General features: G+C 38.0%; 1 protein-coding gene across 2 annotated transcripts in view; it reads left to right on the top strand.

Moving 5' to 3' along the window:
* The first annotated feature begins 2,455 nt into the window (after positions 1 to 2,455).
* SCG3 (secretogranin III) overlaps positions 2,456 to 19,102 on the top strand; it is a 34,526-nt gene continuing 17,879 nt past the window's right edge. The window contains exons 1-9 of one of the 2 annotated variants that reach the window (XM_058737727.1): positions 2,456 to 2,899; positions 3,600 to 3,652; positions 4,156 to 4,201; positions 4,297 to 4,512; positions 9,061 to 9,203; positions 10,199 to 10,348; positions 12,806 to 12,983; positions 15,829 to 15,945; positions 18,596 to 18,679. In XM_058737727.1, coding sequence (XP_058593710.1) covers positions 2,809 to 2,899; positions 3,600 to 3,652; positions 4,156 to 4,201; positions 4,297 to 4,512; positions 9,061 to 9,203; positions 10,199 to 10,348; positions 12,806 to 12,983; positions 15,829 to 15,945; positions 18,596 to 18,679 — 1,078 coding nt within the window. In that variant the 5' untranslated portion in view covers positions 2,456 to 2,808. The remainder of the gene's footprint in view (positions 2,900 to 3,599; positions 3,653 to 4,155; positions 4,202 to 4,296; positions 4,513 to 9,060; positions 9,204 to 10,198; positions 10,349 to 12,805; positions 12,984 to 15,828; positions 15,946 to 18,595; positions 18,680 to 19,102) is intronic. The other variant, XM_058737728.1, reaches the window with a different exon arrangement.

Genomic DNA, 19,102 nt, shown 5'->3' with positions numbered 1-19,102 from the left:
CTTTTTATTAGGCTGTAAGACTAGCAGTGGCCATCTTATTTGTTTGTTTTTGTGTGCCCAACAATTATCTTAATACTTGCTACATTTCAAGTGCTCAATAAACATCTGCTAAATGACTAAATGAAACTTAGGATCACTTCATTCAGACCTACACTGTGTCCAGCAGAAACATCCATAGGACTGAGGAATATAAACTAATCCATGCCTTACAGTTTATTCAGTGTTCCATGGTGATTTGATCAGAAACATAACATGTTTCTACATTCAGTGTCCACTTAATACAGTCGCCTTGATTCCAAATGGCAGAGAAAGGTTAAACACCTTTAAAATTTTGGGGGGTAAGCAATGCAATGTGCTCAGTAGCCATCTCTTACCTTCATTCTACCCTGAGCCTCTCTCTCAACTGCAAGCATATTGAGGGGAGAAGTGAGTCAGAAACAGGACAAATAAGAGAGTGAGGCTAAATGGGTGAACAGAAATGGGAGTTACGGGCTTCTGGTTATGAAATGAATAAGTCACTGGGATGAAACATACAGCATGGGGAATGTAATCAGTGGTATTGTGATAGCGATGTACACATGGTAACTACGCTTGTGGTGAGCACAGCATAAGGTATACAGTTGTTGAATTACTATGTTGTACACTTGAAACCAATGTTACATTGTGTGTCAACTGTATATCAATAGGAAAAATGGAGGAGAATGAAAAGAAGAATAAAGTGAGACTGAGGAATCAGTTGAGCAATACAGCAAGTGTCAGGATTGGTGAATGACTATTTCACATAATATTCAGTGATGTTTCTTAAATGCTGAAAATATTTTATGATTTATTTTTAAGCTGTGTCTTTTAAAATATTCTTGGCATCAAAATCACTTGATTAAAACATGTACCATTTGATCCCCACAATAACATGAGGTAAACAGAGCTGGTCCTCTCTGTTTTAAAGAAGAGGAATTTGGGGTGCCTGGGGGGCTCAGTTAGTTAAGCGTCCGACTCTTGATTTTGGCTCAGTTCATGATCTCACAGTTCTTGAGCTTGAACTCTGTGTCAGGCTCTGCACTGACAGTGCGAGCCTGCTTGGTATTCTCTCTCCTCTCTCTCAAAATAAATAAATAAAAAAGAAGAGGAACCTAAGGAAATTTACCCTTCACTCAGCTGAGATTATAAATTGTGATGATTTTTTTAATGCAGTATACTAGTATGCTGGGATAATAATGCTATGTTATCAGTGCCAAGAAAAAACTATTTGTCTTGAAGTAGCTGTTAGATTGAAAGTACTCTTCAGATTCTAAAGGGAAGTATTTGAGTGACTTCCAAACTCAAAAACCTTCAGAACAAGGGAGATTTGTTTGTTAGCTTGTTTGTTTGTTTGTTTTTAGGTACTTGAATGACTAAGTTGCTCCTTGAAAAGCAAGGGTGCAGAAATCAAAGGCCTGATTGTGCTGAATCCTTCTATTTGGTCATTATTCAGACTGGTTCCCAGCATGCCACAGTCCAAAGGAAAGATTCCAAGCTCTGTTTAAAAATCAGAAACTAAAGAGCTTACTCAGCACCCTGCTCACATTACTGTTGCTTGTATTCATCATTTAAAAGTCTTTTGATAACTCCTTTTATGCAATAATGTTAGGCTTCGGGGAATATTCTCAGAATGTAGGAAGCACCTCCTGACCCAGTTATGATGTAAATACTTTTTGTGACTATCTTCTCTCTTCAAAGACTTCTGAAACAGCCAGGCTCTTAGGCATAATTGAATCCTGGGGGAGAATTTTACAGAAATGTTTCTTGGTTTGTTTGTTTTGCGGCACTTGTGGTGATGAAGAGGAAGCTTTCCCCTTAGTGGGGAAGGGAGAATTTCACAATGAAACTGGCCCTTGATGCTTACCTACTCAAGACTGATGAGGACATCTATGCTTGGGGAAACAAATAATTTTATTCGTTCTGTTTTAGCATCTAGGACAGTAAGAAAGTGTAACAACAATCTGACTATTTGAAATAATGTTCCTTGAATTTCCCAATTCAAAAGACTGCATAGAGCTAAGAAAGAAATAAAAGTACTGAGAGACGTTTTGTATGTCAACTCAAATCACAAAGGCAGGGCTTCTCTACGAATGTATGTAAGAATTACATCTACCTTTTGGGTACAGCAGGTGGAACAGAAAGAAGGAATTCTGGGGCAGATATCCCAGACTATCCCAAAGCAAAAACCTTCATACAAGGTTATCTCTCCTTGACAGGTGCAAGAGCAGGGAAGTCATTTGGTCCTTGAGGTAACGTCTAGTTGGGAAGTTACGACAATGACGTCCAAGCTTATGGCAATCCAGGTGACCCTGAGCACAGGGGCACCCGTAAGACTGCGGCACAGAAAATACGCTAGCCTGCCAGTCTCCCCTCCCCCCTTACATTCTCGGGGGATTGGAGTAGCGTTGGTGTCGCTGACGCCATCCCTTCCCGCCTCTGGCTCTCAAGGAGCATGCGCTTCCTTCCTCACTTCCTCTAAAGGAAGGAGAGAGAGTAAGGCTACGCCCTAGCGGACCCGCGGCCGGCTTCGCGTCACAGGAACTTCAGCACCCACACGGCGGACAGCGCTCTCCTCCACCTGAGGACCTGACTCCCGAGCGCCTGGAGCCTTTCTAATCGCTTTACTCTGCAGCCGCGCGGAGCTCCACCGGCCGCTGGGTCCCTGCCACTCACCCTCCCCACACCCTCCCTCCTAGCTCTTCCTGTTTTTACTCCTCCTTTTCATTCATAACAAAAGCCACAGCTCAGGGAGCCCGGCGCCAGGCTGTATCTGAAGCCAAGCGTAGAAGAATGGGGTTCCTTTGGACCGGCACTTGGATTCTGGTGTTGGTGCTCCAAAGCAGCCCAATTCAAGCTTTCCCCAAGCCGGGAGGCAGCCAAGGTACGTGGACACTTTTCTTCCCATCTCCCTTTTATTTCGCCACGAAAAGGTAAAGCTTGGTATAATCCCGTGAACTGTAAATCACCTTGCCTCGTTTTCTGATCAGACAGTATCCGTGCATATTGACAGAAATCAGTTCGAATTTAGAGCAGGAAGGCAGATTTTTTTCCCCCTACACTTTTTGAATGATAGAGTAATAACATGGGTTGTTTTAAAATACCTTATTCTGAAACGGGACTGGGGGATGATTTTTCTGCCTTACAAAGTGGCCTGTTTTTTGTCTATTTTTTTTTTCTAGTTGTCTTATAACCTTTCTCCGATACTTTATTCATGATATGTGCAGTATATGATAAAAGAGCTTTTAATGTGCTAATAATGCCAATCCAAATTATGCTCTATCTAGTTGAAAACAGCTGGTGAGCCAAGTGTTAGAACTATATGTTAGATATCTGGGCAGAAAAATAAAAGTGCAATTTTATTAACTCAGTAAGTACACCAGGATAATAAGCAAGGCAACGTTGATAAAGATTGTTATTGTATTATCTTGATTATCTTTGTTAATACATATTTTTGTTCCACAGTCATCCAAAAACATTTATCTTAATATTTGTTTTTCTTTTTTGGAGATTTTATGTAGTAAGAGACATAGTGTGTCTTTCCAGTGCACAATTAAATTTATATTTGTGTTTGGTGATTCTAGACAAACCTCTACATAATAGCGAATTAAGTGCAGAAAGACCTTTGAATGAACAGGTAGGTCAAAAGTAAAATTATAAACGCTATTTCATTTTATTTTAGTTATATTTAATGTAATTATGCTGTAACATTTTAGCTATTTTGAATTCACAAATTTCAAGAGCTTAATAATACATTGACAGAACTTAGGATGGAAAATATAGTTTTGGAAATTTGTATATCCTGACAGTTATATACATAGAATTCTGTATAATACATAAGACTGACTGTATAATAACCCAGTAAGTTCAACATCACATCCATTCTATTGTAAGGCTGCTTAATTTATCTGAGATTTATCTCTCACCAATATTATAGGAGAGGGAATTAATATTTATAGACCATCTGCCCTTTATTTTATCTCATTTAATCCTTGTGGTAGTGCTTTGACACAGAAATTATTATCTACATTTTCAAATAAGAAAACTAAATCCCACAGAGATTGAATCATTTAGCTGTCATATTGGATAAGTGGGGGAGCAATGATTTAAAATCAGGTCTATCTCCAATTTACTTCCTAGATTGCTGAAGCAGAGGCAGACAAGATTAAAAAAACATACCCTCCAGGTAAAAAGAAATTATGTTGATATTAATTTAAATAATGTAGGTTATGAAAATCTTAACTAAAGTGGATGTGTTGGGCTTGGGGGCTTTTCTTCTAGAAAACAAGCCAGGTGAAAGCAATTACTCCTTTGTTGATAACTTGAACCTGCTAAAGGCAATAACGGAAAAGGAAAAAATTGAGAAAGAAAGACAATCCATAAGAAGCTCCCCAGATGATAATAAATTGAATGTGGAAGATGTCGATTCAACCAAGAATCGAAGACTGATTGATGATTATGATTCTACTAAGAGCGGATTGAATCATAAATTTCAAGGTAAATGAGGAAAAAGAACTTTTGCTTCCTATTTGCTTGCTCTAATTTGGAGTTTCCCATTGTGGGTTAGGAGAAAGTCCTACGTTTTAAAAACAGCCATTATACATTCATTGTCCTTTATTAGTCAGGACCAAAATGAAGAAAAAGCCCAGTTTTTTCTGTGAGGCCTAAGCTCCACAGAAGCCCAAATTTTAGTTTCTCTTTTTAAGTTTCCTTTACTGATGCTTTGAAATCAATTTAAATCTGCTGTCTATATTTTATGCTATTAAATATCATTTTAACATTCCAATTTATTTTAACTATGAGTACAAAGAAAAAAATCTTTAATTCTCAACTAATTAAATCAAAAAATATTCCCCAGAAAAGGTGAAATATCATTATTTTCTTCTCAATGTTCTCTTCCTAGTCATATCTTTCTCCATAGGTCATTCTAACCTTTTCATGGCCTTAATTACCATCCATAGCCTGATGTCTCCTAACATTAGCCCAGACTTCATATATATGTATGTATATATCAGACTTCATATACTGCATATATGACTGAAAAACAGTCATCTCAGTTGTTTTCCAGCTCCAGCAGGCAACCAGTACTTTATACACACACACACACACACACACACACACACACACACACACACACACCATACATATCATACATATAAATGATCTATATTATATAATGTATATATATTATATAATATATATAGTAGGGTTTTATCCCTCTAACCTTGATCACCACCAAGATCACCATCCTTGATCACCTTATCCAAACTCTAATCATGTCTCACTTGAACTACAGCAAAATCTTCTCATGGACTTTCCAGCATCCACTCTGCCCTTCTCCAACTCATAGCAGCCAGAGTAATCTTTTCAACATACAAGTATGAGCTTGACACTCTTGCATAAAACCCATTAGTAGATTCCCATTTCTCTTGGGATAAAAACCAAAAGCCTTACTGTGGCCTCCATGGTCCTGCAAGGACAGGTTCCTGTGTTCATCCAATACACATGATCTGATAGAAACCTGTTCCTTTCACACGTGACACCTAATGCAATTTGTAATTTTACATTCCTAAGTGTGTCTACTTATGATTTCTGCCTTTCTCCTTAATTAAACTGAAAACTTCACTAGTACAGAAACATTGTAGCTCCAGTGTCTGAATGCTTACGAATTCACTGCACGAATAGATGAGTAAATGAATGAATGAACAAATAAAATAATATATACAAGGGAATAAGCGAACTATTGTACCTAAGCATTGATGAAGAGAGTGTGTTTTCTGTGCTGAGGACCACTGCTTAAGAGTGACTACAGATTTTCTTTAATGTTCCATGGTCACAAGAGCATTATGCTGGTTATCTCCACCAGAACACAACTATCAATTAAATTTGACTTTCATTGGATATCACAGGCTGAGGAAAATTCAGAAGTGTGTTGTATATGAATGGGATAAGGGAGATGGTTTGTATTTTGAAACATTTCATATAGCATACTACTCAAGGAAATTTCTTTTGAATTCTACTTTTAACCTAAAATATTTAGACTAGAAATAGACACTGGGTATAGCTTCATATAAAATAGTTTCAACCACTTTGACTGAACTGACCATTTGATTTAAAAAAATTCTTTTAATTAGTCTAATGTTTGACTACATTTTTTTTTTTGGTCAAACTGGTTGTATATGCAGGCAGAGGCATAGATCTGTTTGTGATCCAACCACTAACCTGAGTAACTTATTTTAAATAGTTCAACATTTTATTACCATCCCAAATGGGTTTATAACTACGAAGTACTAGCCCTGACAGCTCTAGGTTTACCCTAGGAGTCATTCAAGTCCACCTGAAATTACAGAGAAGATTGTTGGAGAGAGTGGGCTCTATGAGTGAATTACTGGTCTCCTCTCATACCTTGGGAATCCTGGAACCAGGTGGGTTTGGGAACACAAAGTTAACTGGAACCTCAGAGGCATGTAGACTTACATCCTAGAAGGGAGAGTAAGGAAGCCGAACTTCTGCAGGGTACTTTCACACTTTTAGGAAACCTCCAGATGGGCTTGTAGGGCCCATCACTTCTCCTTTTCTGTGTTTTCTACAGTATATGTGATTCAGGATTTTTCCAAATTTCTTTTATAAAGCAGTGTTTCAGGGCTCCTGAGTGCATTCACCAAACAGACATTCATTGAGCAATTGCTATGTTTCAGACTTGAACTAGACAGTTAGCTCTGTGTAGTTAGGTATCATGCCTAAACTATTTATCAGTGTGTTTCCAGTTCTGGCCCATATTAAGACTTTAATAAAAATGTACTGGACAAATGAATGTCAAGTGCCATAATAGATGCCAAGGATTAAAAGAGTAACTGGGAAGATGATGACTTGGAAGATGGCCCTTTCACACCCACTTAGGATGTTGTAGCTGCTTTAAAAAAGTTATGAACATTGAACTCATGTTTGGCTTCCCTCTGAGGGTATATGTAGGAGAGTAAAATACTCCTTGATGAGAAAAAAGAAGTCACTCTGAGTAATTCTGTCCATTTTAGAGAAGCCAGGGAAAATCAATGGAAAGTAAAGAGCAATGCCCAAGTGGTCAACTCTTAACCTCATCTAGCAAAGGTCTGCTAGTGGAGTCCTAAGTTCCTGGCTCAAGAGAATGCAGCAGTGCAGCAAAGCGAAGAGGCTGTTTCTTCAGAGTGTTGCTTATGTTCTCCCTGTTATGAAGTAAATGAACTGAAAAACAGTCATCTCAGTTATTTTCCAGCTCCAGCAGGCAAACAGTATGCTTCCTTTTTTTCAGATCCTAAGGGATTAAGTGGGAAGGGAAATAAATTTTTCCACCTCTGCACAGACCTTGGGCAGTTTCTGCTTCACATTAATCCCTAGAGTCAGTCTTACAACCCACAAATGGAAGCATCAGACCTAAATAATAATCTCTGCTCCTGAAAAAAAAATGGATAATGAACCCAATTTTCAGTCAGTCTGGAGGGGAACTGAACTTATGGGTTTTTTTTCCTTAGGGTCTTTTCTGCTTATTAGTCACTCTGGTACACAGGGCTCAAAGGGCTCATAGCTAATGGATTGGTTGACAGTTCAGCAATAATCTACTACCAGGAAACTTCCAGTTCTCCGTCTATAATCACCCTACTCAGTTTCCTAAGCTTCTTTTCAAACAACAAGAAACTGTTCTGCCTAAGGCAGCATATATCTTCAGGTGTATAGATTCTAGAAGAAAGGTCATGAGAGAAACTCCTTGTCTGAATCTCCAAAGCCATGGAAGAAAAGGACAGGATCAGATTAGAAATATTAGGCTCTTCTTTCTTTGAGTAAATATGATCAGAATTATTGGGGCGGAATTTGACCAGAGACTCAATTTCCATTTCTCTAGAAGATAATCATAGTTCCTTTTTTTCATGTACAAATCCACTATATATAATGACATTTAGCTTTCATATAATACTGCACATTAGCTTTCATATGGTACTTGGCAGTTTAAAGGAACATTTACATCTTATTTCATCTGATCTGCATAAGAATCCCATGAAACAGATAATCCTATTATCTCCCTTTACAGTCATCCAAGGATATAGAGGTAACAGTGGTATCATGGGTTAAAATTCTGATCTTTCAGATCTGCTAGAGGTGACAGGAGGAGTTAAGTGCCTTGTAAACTTGCACATATTAACATATTGCTTGATGTGGTGTAGGTTACAAAAGACAAACGGATTCCCCAAGAGTTCTCTTGGATATGCCACCAACCCTACTGTGTCCTTCCTCAGGATGGGCTCTTGCTGTACTCTGAAGTAATGTTGCTGGTGTATTCCCAGGAAAGCTAAGGATACGTATTTGCAAACATCTCTGCAGAGATTTACATAGATTTACATATTGCTTTGTTCAAATCTGTTGTCTCATTTTAAAAGTTTAAATTTCATACACATAAAGTAAGTTCCCTATTCTCTGGAGTAAGGGGCTTATCACATTAAGCTGTCTTCCATAAAGGAGTTCTGACACATGTTCAGTTAGAAGTAAATATTTATTCCAGATAAGTCATAAAATCTTCAATACACCCTCTCTGATTCTGGGTGTGAGGCAGGTTCCCCCACCATCAGCCCAAGAATTTGCCAGCAGAAGAAATACACATGTGGATGTTACCAGTCTACTCCTTGTGTGGAAATGGAATATCAAATTATATAATATGTAGAAGAGTGTTTTGAACAATATAGCATACTATACAAATGTGGCATACTGTAAAATTTAAAAGTATAATCTTGTTTGTATTATTACAATAAAAAATAGAGAGGCCTTTTGTGGTGTCTTCAGATCTTCCTTTTTCTTATAGTCACGTAAGAAGATTTCAGAATTTCCATTATCATCATAGGTTCTTAACTTTAAGCAAAATTATATTTCAAACCAACAATTTATGTGAATGAAGCAGTATCATAAATACATTCCAAATATATCTAAGTGTACAAGAACAAGGTATAGATTGTAAGTATAGTATGATCCTGAAATAGGCCTATGATAACTATAATGTGAAACTGTGATTGCTCTGCCTAGATGATCCAGATGGCCTTCATCAACTAGATGGAACTCCTTTAACTGCTGAAGACATTGTCCAGAAAATTGCTACCAGGATTTATGAGGAAAATGACAGAGGAGTATTTGACAAGATTGTTTCTAAACTGTTGAATCTTGGCCTAGTAAGTCATGCATAAGAATAAACCCATTTCTTAGTACAGTTTGGAATTTACTAAGAAGCCAAGCCACATGATCTGAGTTGTAGCCAAGTGTTTATAATACATCTACTTTATATTAGGCACTGTAGGTTTTGAGGACAAATATGACAACATTCTTTCCCTCTAGGAATTTATAGTCTACCAGAAGAGCCACACAAATACACACACGTCCACAGTGCAAGCTGCATCAAAACCATAAAAGCAGTTCAGCATGCCAGAGGATGGGCCATATCCAATTGGGCAATAAAGAAGAACTTCAGAGAAGGAACTGTTTAAAGTCAGCTTAAAATAGTTAGGCAGCTCCTGGGTGGCTCAGTCAATTGAGCAACTGGCTTCAGCTCCAGTCATGATCTCATGGTTCATGGTATCGAGCCCCGCATCAGGCTCCCTACTGATAAGCATGGAACTCACTTCAGATCCTCTGTCTTCCACTCTCTATGCCCTTCCCCTACTTGTGCTCCCTCTCTCTCAAAAATAAATAAAACATTTTAAAAAAAGGATCATTAGGATTTAACCAGCAGCAGTAAAATATACGTGAATTATGAGAAGAGAATAACAGGAACAAAGGCATGCCATGTTTGGGAAACTGTAAGCACTTCAATTTGATCCTCTCCCAGCCAGGCTCCCAGCCCTTATACAGCCCTAACATGCTTTACTAAGGTCCTAAATGTGCCTGTTTCAGAGGTTCCCTAGTCATGACTTGTAGCTGACGGTTGAGAAATAAGTGTTCCATAGATTCCAACAGACAGGCTAATCACTTGCATGACCCAAAGGCACTTTTTCCCAGGAGTTCTGGGGAATGTCCAACAACAAACAGAGGCATAAACAAGGGCTATCTAGAAAGAGGGACCAGAAGATTCTCTCATTGCGTAAAAATGTGTTCAAGTTCAGAGTTTAGTCTAGATTTTTTAATCATAAATATGAGAATAATAGTTACATATGTTTTTACTTTTTAACAGATCACAGAAAGCCAGGCACACACACTAGAAGATGAAGTAGCAGAGGTTTTACAAAAACTGATCTCAAAGGAAGCCAACACTTATGAGGAGGAACCCAATAAACCCATAAGCGTGACTGAAAGTCAGGCTGGAAAAATACCAGAGAAAGTGGTATGTATATGTGAATTCATATGCATATGTTATGGATATGTGTATATATGCATGTGCATGAATGTATGTGTCCACCTGTATTTGTATATAATTAATACAATCTGTATATAAGTAATACCTCACTTGGTGCCAGGGAAGATTTGGAGTATGTAACACATTTAACCCACATAAAATATATACTCACAAAATATCAAGTTAAAATATATAAATCAACTCTATGTTGAAAATGAAGATACAGGTTATACTATATTACACAGTAAAGGTTATGTCTTATACTCCACAGTAAATTAATCCATAATGCTATGTGGCAATGTTATAACCATTCCACAAAACAACTGCTTGTATAATGTCAGTGAACTGAAATCAAATATTTCGCAGCTCTTTCGGTATACAACTTCTGTTCACAGAATGTCATCATCTGCCTCCAGATCCCAAAAACAGAAACTTGGGTTGATTTGGTCCTCTGCCACACCAGCCTGTATACTCCCCGGAGCTAGTTGCCTGAATATGCTTCGCCATTCTATCCTGTGCTCTTCCACCTGCTCGTTCCTCTTTTCTTTGGTTCAGAGGCCTGGAACTGTCCTTTACTTAGACTAGTCATCCATCCTTCCTTCCCCTCCCTGGACTCTGTGCCTCTTCATCTTTTCTTCTGCATCAGCCAAGCTACAAAAATCTTTCTCCGCTCTTTGAATTCCCTGTAAAACTCTAGATGAGCTGACCAAAGAGGGTTATATATAAGAAAAAAATCAAACTCTTCACCTCTCCTATTTTCTCCATCACAGCACCTAGACCCATGGCTCCTCATCCCCTCCAACGTCTTATCCCAAATACAAGGAAAAAGAGTGTATAGGCTTACAATCCTCTTTTAGAGGAGGCTAGAAAACAGAAATCGGGTCTGCATTTTTTTTTACTAGATAGCATAACAGCTCTCTTTTGCTCTCTCTACTTCCAATCTCCACCAGCTTTCATTTTTTTAAACAGCTTTTGAAGATCCACCCAAAACATTTTTGATTTATCAAAGGGCTCATGACATTCACTCAAGCTTACCATCTGAACTGAAAGTGACACAGCTACTGTATTTTCCTTCATTCCCATTTTGTACTCCTTTTTCACCCATCTCTAAAACATTCATATGCTTGACTTGTTTGCTCATGTCTTTTAAATGCATCGATGCAAATGAAATATTAATTCATTCAATAAATATTTATTGAGGTACCAATTATGAACCAAGCACTGGAGGTACATGCTTATTTCAAAAGATAGAATCCCTGCTTTCACGAAGCTTAAGGTCTAATGGAAGAAGTAGATGGTCTTCAAATACTCACATATTTTCACTGCAACTGCCTCAAGTGCTATGAGGAAAGAAACGTGGTTCTATGAGACTTCATAAAAAGGGAGCCTATTCTGGACTTAGGCTCAGGGAAGGCTTCCCTGAGGAAGTGACTTGAGCCAAACACTGAAGGCTGTGACCGTGAGAGGCCGTGTGTAGAGAAGAATGTGTGGAGTATCTAAGTATTGCAACAAGGGCAGGGTGGCTGCACACAGAGAGAGCAGTGAGAGATAAGCCAGGGGAGGTGGACCCAGGCCAGACCAGGCAGGGCCTTGGATTCTGATCTTCATTGTAGGACCAATGGGAAAACACTGCAGGACTTTAAGCAAAGGAGTTATGTGACCATACTTTTTAAAAGATAACTCTGGCTATAACATGGAAAATACAGTGAATAGATTGGAAGTGGTTGATGTTACATGGTTAGAAAGTAAGAGATGAAAGCAACTTGGACTAGAGCCAGGTAATAGAGAAAGAGAGAAATGTACAAATTTGGGATAAATCTTGAAAGTAGAGCCAACAAGACTACTGATGAATTATATGGAGGAAATGAAGAGGGAGTGACAAGGAAGACTCTTAAATTTCTGTTTAGTCCGCTGAATGGACAATGGATCATTAACTAAGATGCAGAACACTGGAAATGGATCAGGTCTGGGAGAAAAGTGTCCTGTGTACCCTTCCAGATAGCTCTTAACATTTCACGGAGAAGTCCCCAAGGTGTGACTGCTCTGTTGGTGTTAGATGTTCTCACATGATTTCCTGTATCTTGGCACCACATATTCTGTAACTTCAAAGTTCTCCTGCTTGGTAAAAAGCAGTCTTATGAGAAGACATTCATGAGAACTGATAGAGGAGAACTTGGCCAAGTGGGAACCTAGAAATTCCGTCTATTCTCCAGGAGCAGGAGCCAGGGTCCTCAGGTGAAGCATATGTCTGTCAGCCCCAGTGACCTTTCTATGTGGCTAGATGCCCATATGCCTGGAAAAGTGTTTGATCCTACAGGAGCTTGCAAAGGAGGAGGTGTTATTTCACTTCACATTCAAGGGCACAAAAGAGGAAAGAATCAAGCTGAAATGTAATTAGCTCTAACAAAATGTTTATTTTTTATTGATTTTTTCCCCCCAATGTAGACTCCAATGGCAGCAATTCAAGATGGTTTTACTAATGGACAAAATGATGAAACAGTATCTAATACCTTAACCTTGACAAATGGCTTGGAAAGAAGAACTAAAATCTACAATGAAGACAACTTTGAGGAACTCCAATATTTCCCAAACTTCTATGCACTACTGAAAAGTATTGATTCAGGTAAACACTGTTTTCTGACTATGTGGAATAGAAACAATAATTCCAGGAAATGTGTGGGTGGGGTTTTTTTCTTCCTGTTTTCAGTTTCTAAATGCAATCTTCAATGAAATTTATTGTAACCCCAGGGAAAAGAGTTCACATCAATTTTTTTCAAAAGAAGTATGCTAGTCATAGAAATATTTAGGAAAGGATAATCATGAAAGGTGGAATTTCAGGATAATTTAATCTTCTTGTTAACAGAGGGTTCATTTATTTGTTCAGCAAACAGTCACTGAACGTGTTTGGGACATTGAGGTGAGCCCTGTGCAGATGAAGAGAGAAGTCAACTTCCCTGCCTGACCTGCTCAGCCTCAAATCTTATTGTAAATCTTTAAAAAACAAAAAAAGGCTACATTTATTTTCCTCTATTAGTGGGAACAGTGTGTATAACATAATTTATCCTTTTATTTTATTTGATTTTTTTATTTTTTTTATGTTTATTTATTTTTGAAAGAGACAGAGACAGAGTGTGAACAGGGGAGGGGCAGAGAGAGGGAGACACAGAATCCGAAACAGGCTCCAGGATCTGAGCTATCAGCCCAGAGCCCGATGCGGGGCCCGAACCCACAAGCCATGAGATCGTGACCTGAGCCGAAGTCGGACATTTAGCTAGCAGAGCCACCCAGGTGCCCTCATAATTTGTCCTTTTAAAAACAATTCAGATTTTTGCTTTTTAGACACTTTCAGCTTCAGTCTTGAAATGAGTTAAAGTAAACTAAGCATTGGACCACAGCAGACAGGGGCCCAAAACACACTTAGAAACGGATATGTTTTTTAAAAAACTAAGTCCTTATTTTGCCTTGTTCCTTTCTCTTACCTGTACACCAAAATAAGTTAACTGAAGATTTCATTTCATCTCTAATTTTGATTAATCTTCAAGGAAGATAATAATGGGCAAATTTTCTATGGTTGTTATTGTCCAGACAGATGTTCTGCACTGCCTTCTGGTTTTTCCTCTTCCTTTTCAAAGAGTCAGCCCCAGAAGGAAAATTTGTAATAAGTATTTCCCCAAGAAGTGACTTTAGAGTATGCTTTCATTTCTGGAGAACACCCATTTGTCCTTCAATTCCAGACATTGGCCAGATGGCATCAGCCCCTCTGCTAGTGTCTGAAGGGCTTGTATATCTTGAGGGTCCATTTTGAGCCATCTTCCCCCACTGGATGGCAAATGCCCAGCTCAGAACTTTTGTCATCTTGGTGAGTCACTTCTTGTCAGTGTCAGCATGACACTGAACACCTATACAGATGTGACCTTGAGGAAATAATGTGATGGCTGAAGTTATTTACTAGTGCTTTTCCAGGATCTCTTCCCTATCTCCTTTCTCATCTTTCTTCTCTCCCAACCTTGAGGACTTCATGATATTTGAAAAAGTCCACTGTATGGAATATTTTTTATTTGTTTTATTTATTTTATTTTGTCTTTCAGTTTCCTTGACCTCATACTTTATTTCTTTTATATTTATAGGGTTTTAATTTAAATACTTACACTAAGGCACTTGATAGTACCCATCCCTCTCACCCAAGGTCTGAACCAATGGAGAAAAAATAAAACAGCTCAAAATCCAAAATATTCCTGATACTGGTAAAGACTGGGTTGTAAGGGTTGTAGAACACAGCATAGTGTGAGAGCCAAAATGGGCTTGCTCACTCCCTATCCTCAGTCTAATTGTTGGAACAGCCAATCCTTAGGATAGTTTGATTTATAGAACAGGCACTTTTCTCAAGTCCCTGACTTCTACTGTTCCAGGGGAACAAAAAAAAAAAAGAAAGATTCCAAATCTCTATCAGTCAGGAAATGTAGACTAATGCCCATTGCCTACCAACTTCATCTGTGGGAAGGATGAAAAGATGGAGGGAAAGGCTAGGAGTATTTAGAAGAAATCCTTCATGGCCACTCAAAGAATAGGGAAAATGGGCTCTCCTCTAGCACCTTTCTTCAAAAATGGAAATTTTTTTTTAATTTTAGAATTTATATATACATATGTATATGTATATATATATATATATACACATACACATATACACATACACATATATGTGTATGTATATATATGTAGATGTATATAATAAATATACATAGTTATATATTCTGAACAACTATGGAATGATCAGCCATTTTCTATCAAGATGCAGAACAGTATGTCAAATATGAAGAGTTCCCAAGAAACAGTTAATAGTGGTTACCTGCAGGGAGTAGGAGTTGGGGGATAGGAAGAAAATGTTATTTTCACTATTATTAACTTCTATACTGTTGGAATATTTTTAGTACATGCATATATTCTTTCAAATGAAATAAAGTCTAGAAAGCAATATATACTGCTATTAAAAAATCAACCTCACATTAAAAAAATAAAGATACATGTATGTTTTTATTTTCAAATATTAAGTTTGATTAATGAAAACAGGCCATTCTTGCCCTCAAAAACATACGGCCTGAGTAAAGAAAAATTGGTGGGTCACCAATCTTACAATTTTCTTTTTGAGTTCATATTACCTCAGGTTGCAAACTGTCTCTTTATCATCTACTCTATTAGTAAAATATTTTAGATTAAAGTAAATCTTTTTAGAAAAGTTATAATTGCCCATTTCTGAAGAAGTTCAGTACATCTATACATTATCCTATATTCCCAATTCCAACTCCCAATGCTCAAGTCTTATTACACTTTTTATAAATTAAATATATGTGGTTTCAGCTATAAATGTAGGGAGAAATATTTCAATCAGATGCTGTACTTCATAAATTGACACTGAAAGAGGAAGCTATACTCCACTAGTTTTTTAAAAATTATTTTGTCCTTTTATATAGAAAAAGAGGCGAAAGAGAAGGAAACACTGATTACGATCATGAAAACCTTGATTGACTTTGTGAAGATGATGGTAAAGTATGGCACAATATCTCCAGAAGAAGGTGTTTCCTACCTTGGTGAGAGTCCAATCTGTTTTGTTTTTACTATGATAGTTTTCACTGTCCAAAGTCAATTAGGGATTTGGCAATAACTACCTCACAAATTTTATCATTCATGCCAAAACAGTCTGAATCGTCTGAGTAACCAGAATTGCCCAGCTTGATAATGCATACAAATAAAATTAACCAGGAGTTTTCAATTCTTTATAGAAGCAGCTTGAGTATAAACATTTCATTTTTTTTTTTTTAATTTTTTTTTTTTCAACGTTTTTTATTTATTTTTGGGACAGAGAGAGACAGAGCATGAACGGGGGAGGGGCAGAGAGAGAGGGAGACACAGAATCGGAAACAGGCTCCAGGCTCCGAGCCATCAGCCCAGAGCCTGACGCGGGGCTCGAACTCACGGACCATGAGATCGTGACCTGTCTGAAGTCGGACGCTTAACCGACTGCGCCACCCAGGCGCCCCAAACATTTCATTTTGTCTTATTAACATTTTCTAATATCTCCATGGAGACCATTTTACTAAAATTTGACCTCTTTTTTTTTCAATTGTGTTTGGATAGTCAGGACTAAAAGACTTGATTTTAGCCAGTGAGGTCTGGATTAGGCTGCAGAAGTTGTGCCTCCTGGTCCAGTTCTGCCACAGACCAGTTTTGTCCCATGGGGCAAGACACTCCCCCAGCTAGGCCTCAGTTTCTACATTTGTAAAATAAAGGATGTTGTGAACTATAATGGGGCTGGTAAACTACTGCCCATGGATCAAATCTGGCCCATTGCCTATTTTTCTATAGCACACCAGCTAAGAATTACTTTTACGTTTTTAAATGGTTGAAAAAAATACAGAAAAAGAATAGTAGTTCATGACACTAGAAAACTATATAAAGGGGTACCTGGCTGGCTCAGTCGGTAGAGTGTGAGACTCTTGATCTTGGGGTTGTGAGTTCGAGCCCCACATAGGGTGTAAAGATTACTTAAACAAATACAGTATTTTTTTAATTAAAAAAAGAGAAAACTATATAAAATTCACACTTTAGTGTCCATAAATGAAGTTTTATTGGCACACAGCCACATTCCTTTGTTTCAGTGTTGTCTATGGCTGCTTTTGTGCTACAATGGCAGAGTTGAATAGTTGCAACAGAGACCATATGGCCCACAAAGCCAGAAATATTTACCATCTGGCCCTTTGGAGAAAAAGTTTGCTGACCTTTGATTCTTTGAGCTTTGTGCATAAGCTTGGATGTTCTTTGTGCATGCAGGTTGTTTTGTTTTGTTTTGTTTTGTTTTGTTTTGTTTTGTTTTAAAGCCTTTGGTTTTCCAGCTTGGTCTAGTTAATCAATAAGTACCATTTATCTCTGATGTCCTTTGGGGAAGGTGACCTCACAGCCCCTTACTCTGATCTCTGATAGAAGAGGAAGATTAAACAGAAGAGAAAATCTCATAGGACAAAATAATTCAGAATTACTCTCTATGAACTCAATTTTTTTCCCACATGAAGATAGTTTTACTGTTTTTTTCTCATTATAAAAGAACATATTCATTTAAAAAAAATCAGTCAGTGCAAAATTATGTTTAAAAAGAAGTAAAAAAAAGTCACTCATGATACCAGCACCCAGGTGACAGTCTATTTGTACCTGTTCAGATGTTTTTCTGTGTGTGTATGTGTGTGTATGTGCACCCATGTACCTTTGTCATTTCTTTCTTTGTTTTATCTTGTTTTAAAAAAATGGGTTCATGTTATACATAGTACTTTGTGGCCTATTTAATTCAACAGTATATCAAAGACATTGTTTCAGATCAATCATTGCTTCATACCAATACCCTGTAACTCAGAAATTCCATACTTAAGCCATTTATCCTATGGAAATAGATTAGAAATGCCACAAGGCTTAGGTACAAGGTAGATATTTCCACTACTACTTATAGCTGTGCTTTCCAGTATGGCAGTGGGAAGGGAATTCATTGCCTCAAGTAACTGAGGAGTCCAGGGATGGGGATAGTCTGACTTTGGGTTTGTAAAGTCCACCAACAGTGTTAGGAATCTATCCTTCCCCATCTCCAAGCACTGACTTTCCATATGTTGATTCATTCTAGACAAGCTGCTCCCCTATGAAAAAAAACGATGGTTGGCAATCTCCATCCTCACAGTACAGCAATCCTGGCAGGAAAAGAGCTTCTTTCTCCCAGTGGTCCTAGCATTGAATCTCATTGGCCTGGCTCGTATCACATGCTCCTCTTTGAACCAATCACTCAGCCCAGGGTGGGTGTAGACCCTGAGGAACCAGGCCTGGGTTATTACTCCCCACTTGAGGCAAATATGTCGAGAATGGGAATGGTTTGCGTTCTCTAAAGGAAAACCAAGGTATAGTTACAGAAAGTGTTGAGGAGGCCCAGACCACAGGTGTCCATTAAAGGCTTCAACCCTGGACATGTTCTAGCAGTGGCCACAGAGATGTGGAAGAGGCTTGTGCAATTAACTGAATAGGAGGCTGAATTAAGGATCCCAAATAGTATGGAATAGTAGATTCCTAGAAATAAAATCCATATCAAAGTATCTTAGTTGCAGTGTTAATATTGTGGAATTACGTTGTGATATTTCTGGTAAGGATTAAACAGTTGATATCATCCTTCAGAAAATAAAATTATATTTTTTCTCTTCCTCACTCCAGAAAACTTGGATGAAACTATTGCTCTTCAGACCAAGAACAAGCTAGAAAAAAATGTTACTGACAATAAGAGCAAACTTTTTCCAGGTATGATTTATTTAACTATTTTTCTACCTTTGAGCACAATAACCCTTTGAGTGGTAAATAATGGCTTTAATAAACATTGATAAATAATTAGAGATTTCAAAAGTTTTAAAATCTGAAATCCTACTATAGGATTAAGTAGCTATAACCTTGGCTATTTTGTGCCTAGTCTCAGCATAGAAATCTGACCCCAAGAAGCATTGAAAAGAAATGTAGGTCTTTCCTGAAGATTCTTAGGAGGTGGCTCATGGAAAAGGAGGAGACTACATCATGAAATTTTCTACATACATGGAATTTTCCTTTCAGTATTTTTTTCTCTCCCAAGAGCACAGTTTCTCCAGACCACTATCCCTGGTCACCTGTCTACTCCACTGGCTCTCCCCTCCCAAGTCTTTTCTCTCCTCTGAGATAGTCTATGCCCCTATG

The sequence above is a fragment of the Neofelis nebulosa genome, chromosome 7, assembly GCF_028018385.1.
Source record: "Neofelis nebulosa isolate mNeoNeb1 chromosome 7, mNeoNeb1.pri, whole genome shotgun sequence".
Lineage (NCBI taxonomy): Eukaryota > Metazoa > Chordata > Mammalia > Carnivora > Felidae > Neofelis > Neofelis nebulosa.
The sequence above is the reverse complement of the archived record's forward strand: the minus strand, read 5'-3'. Positions and strand labels throughout refer to the sequence as shown.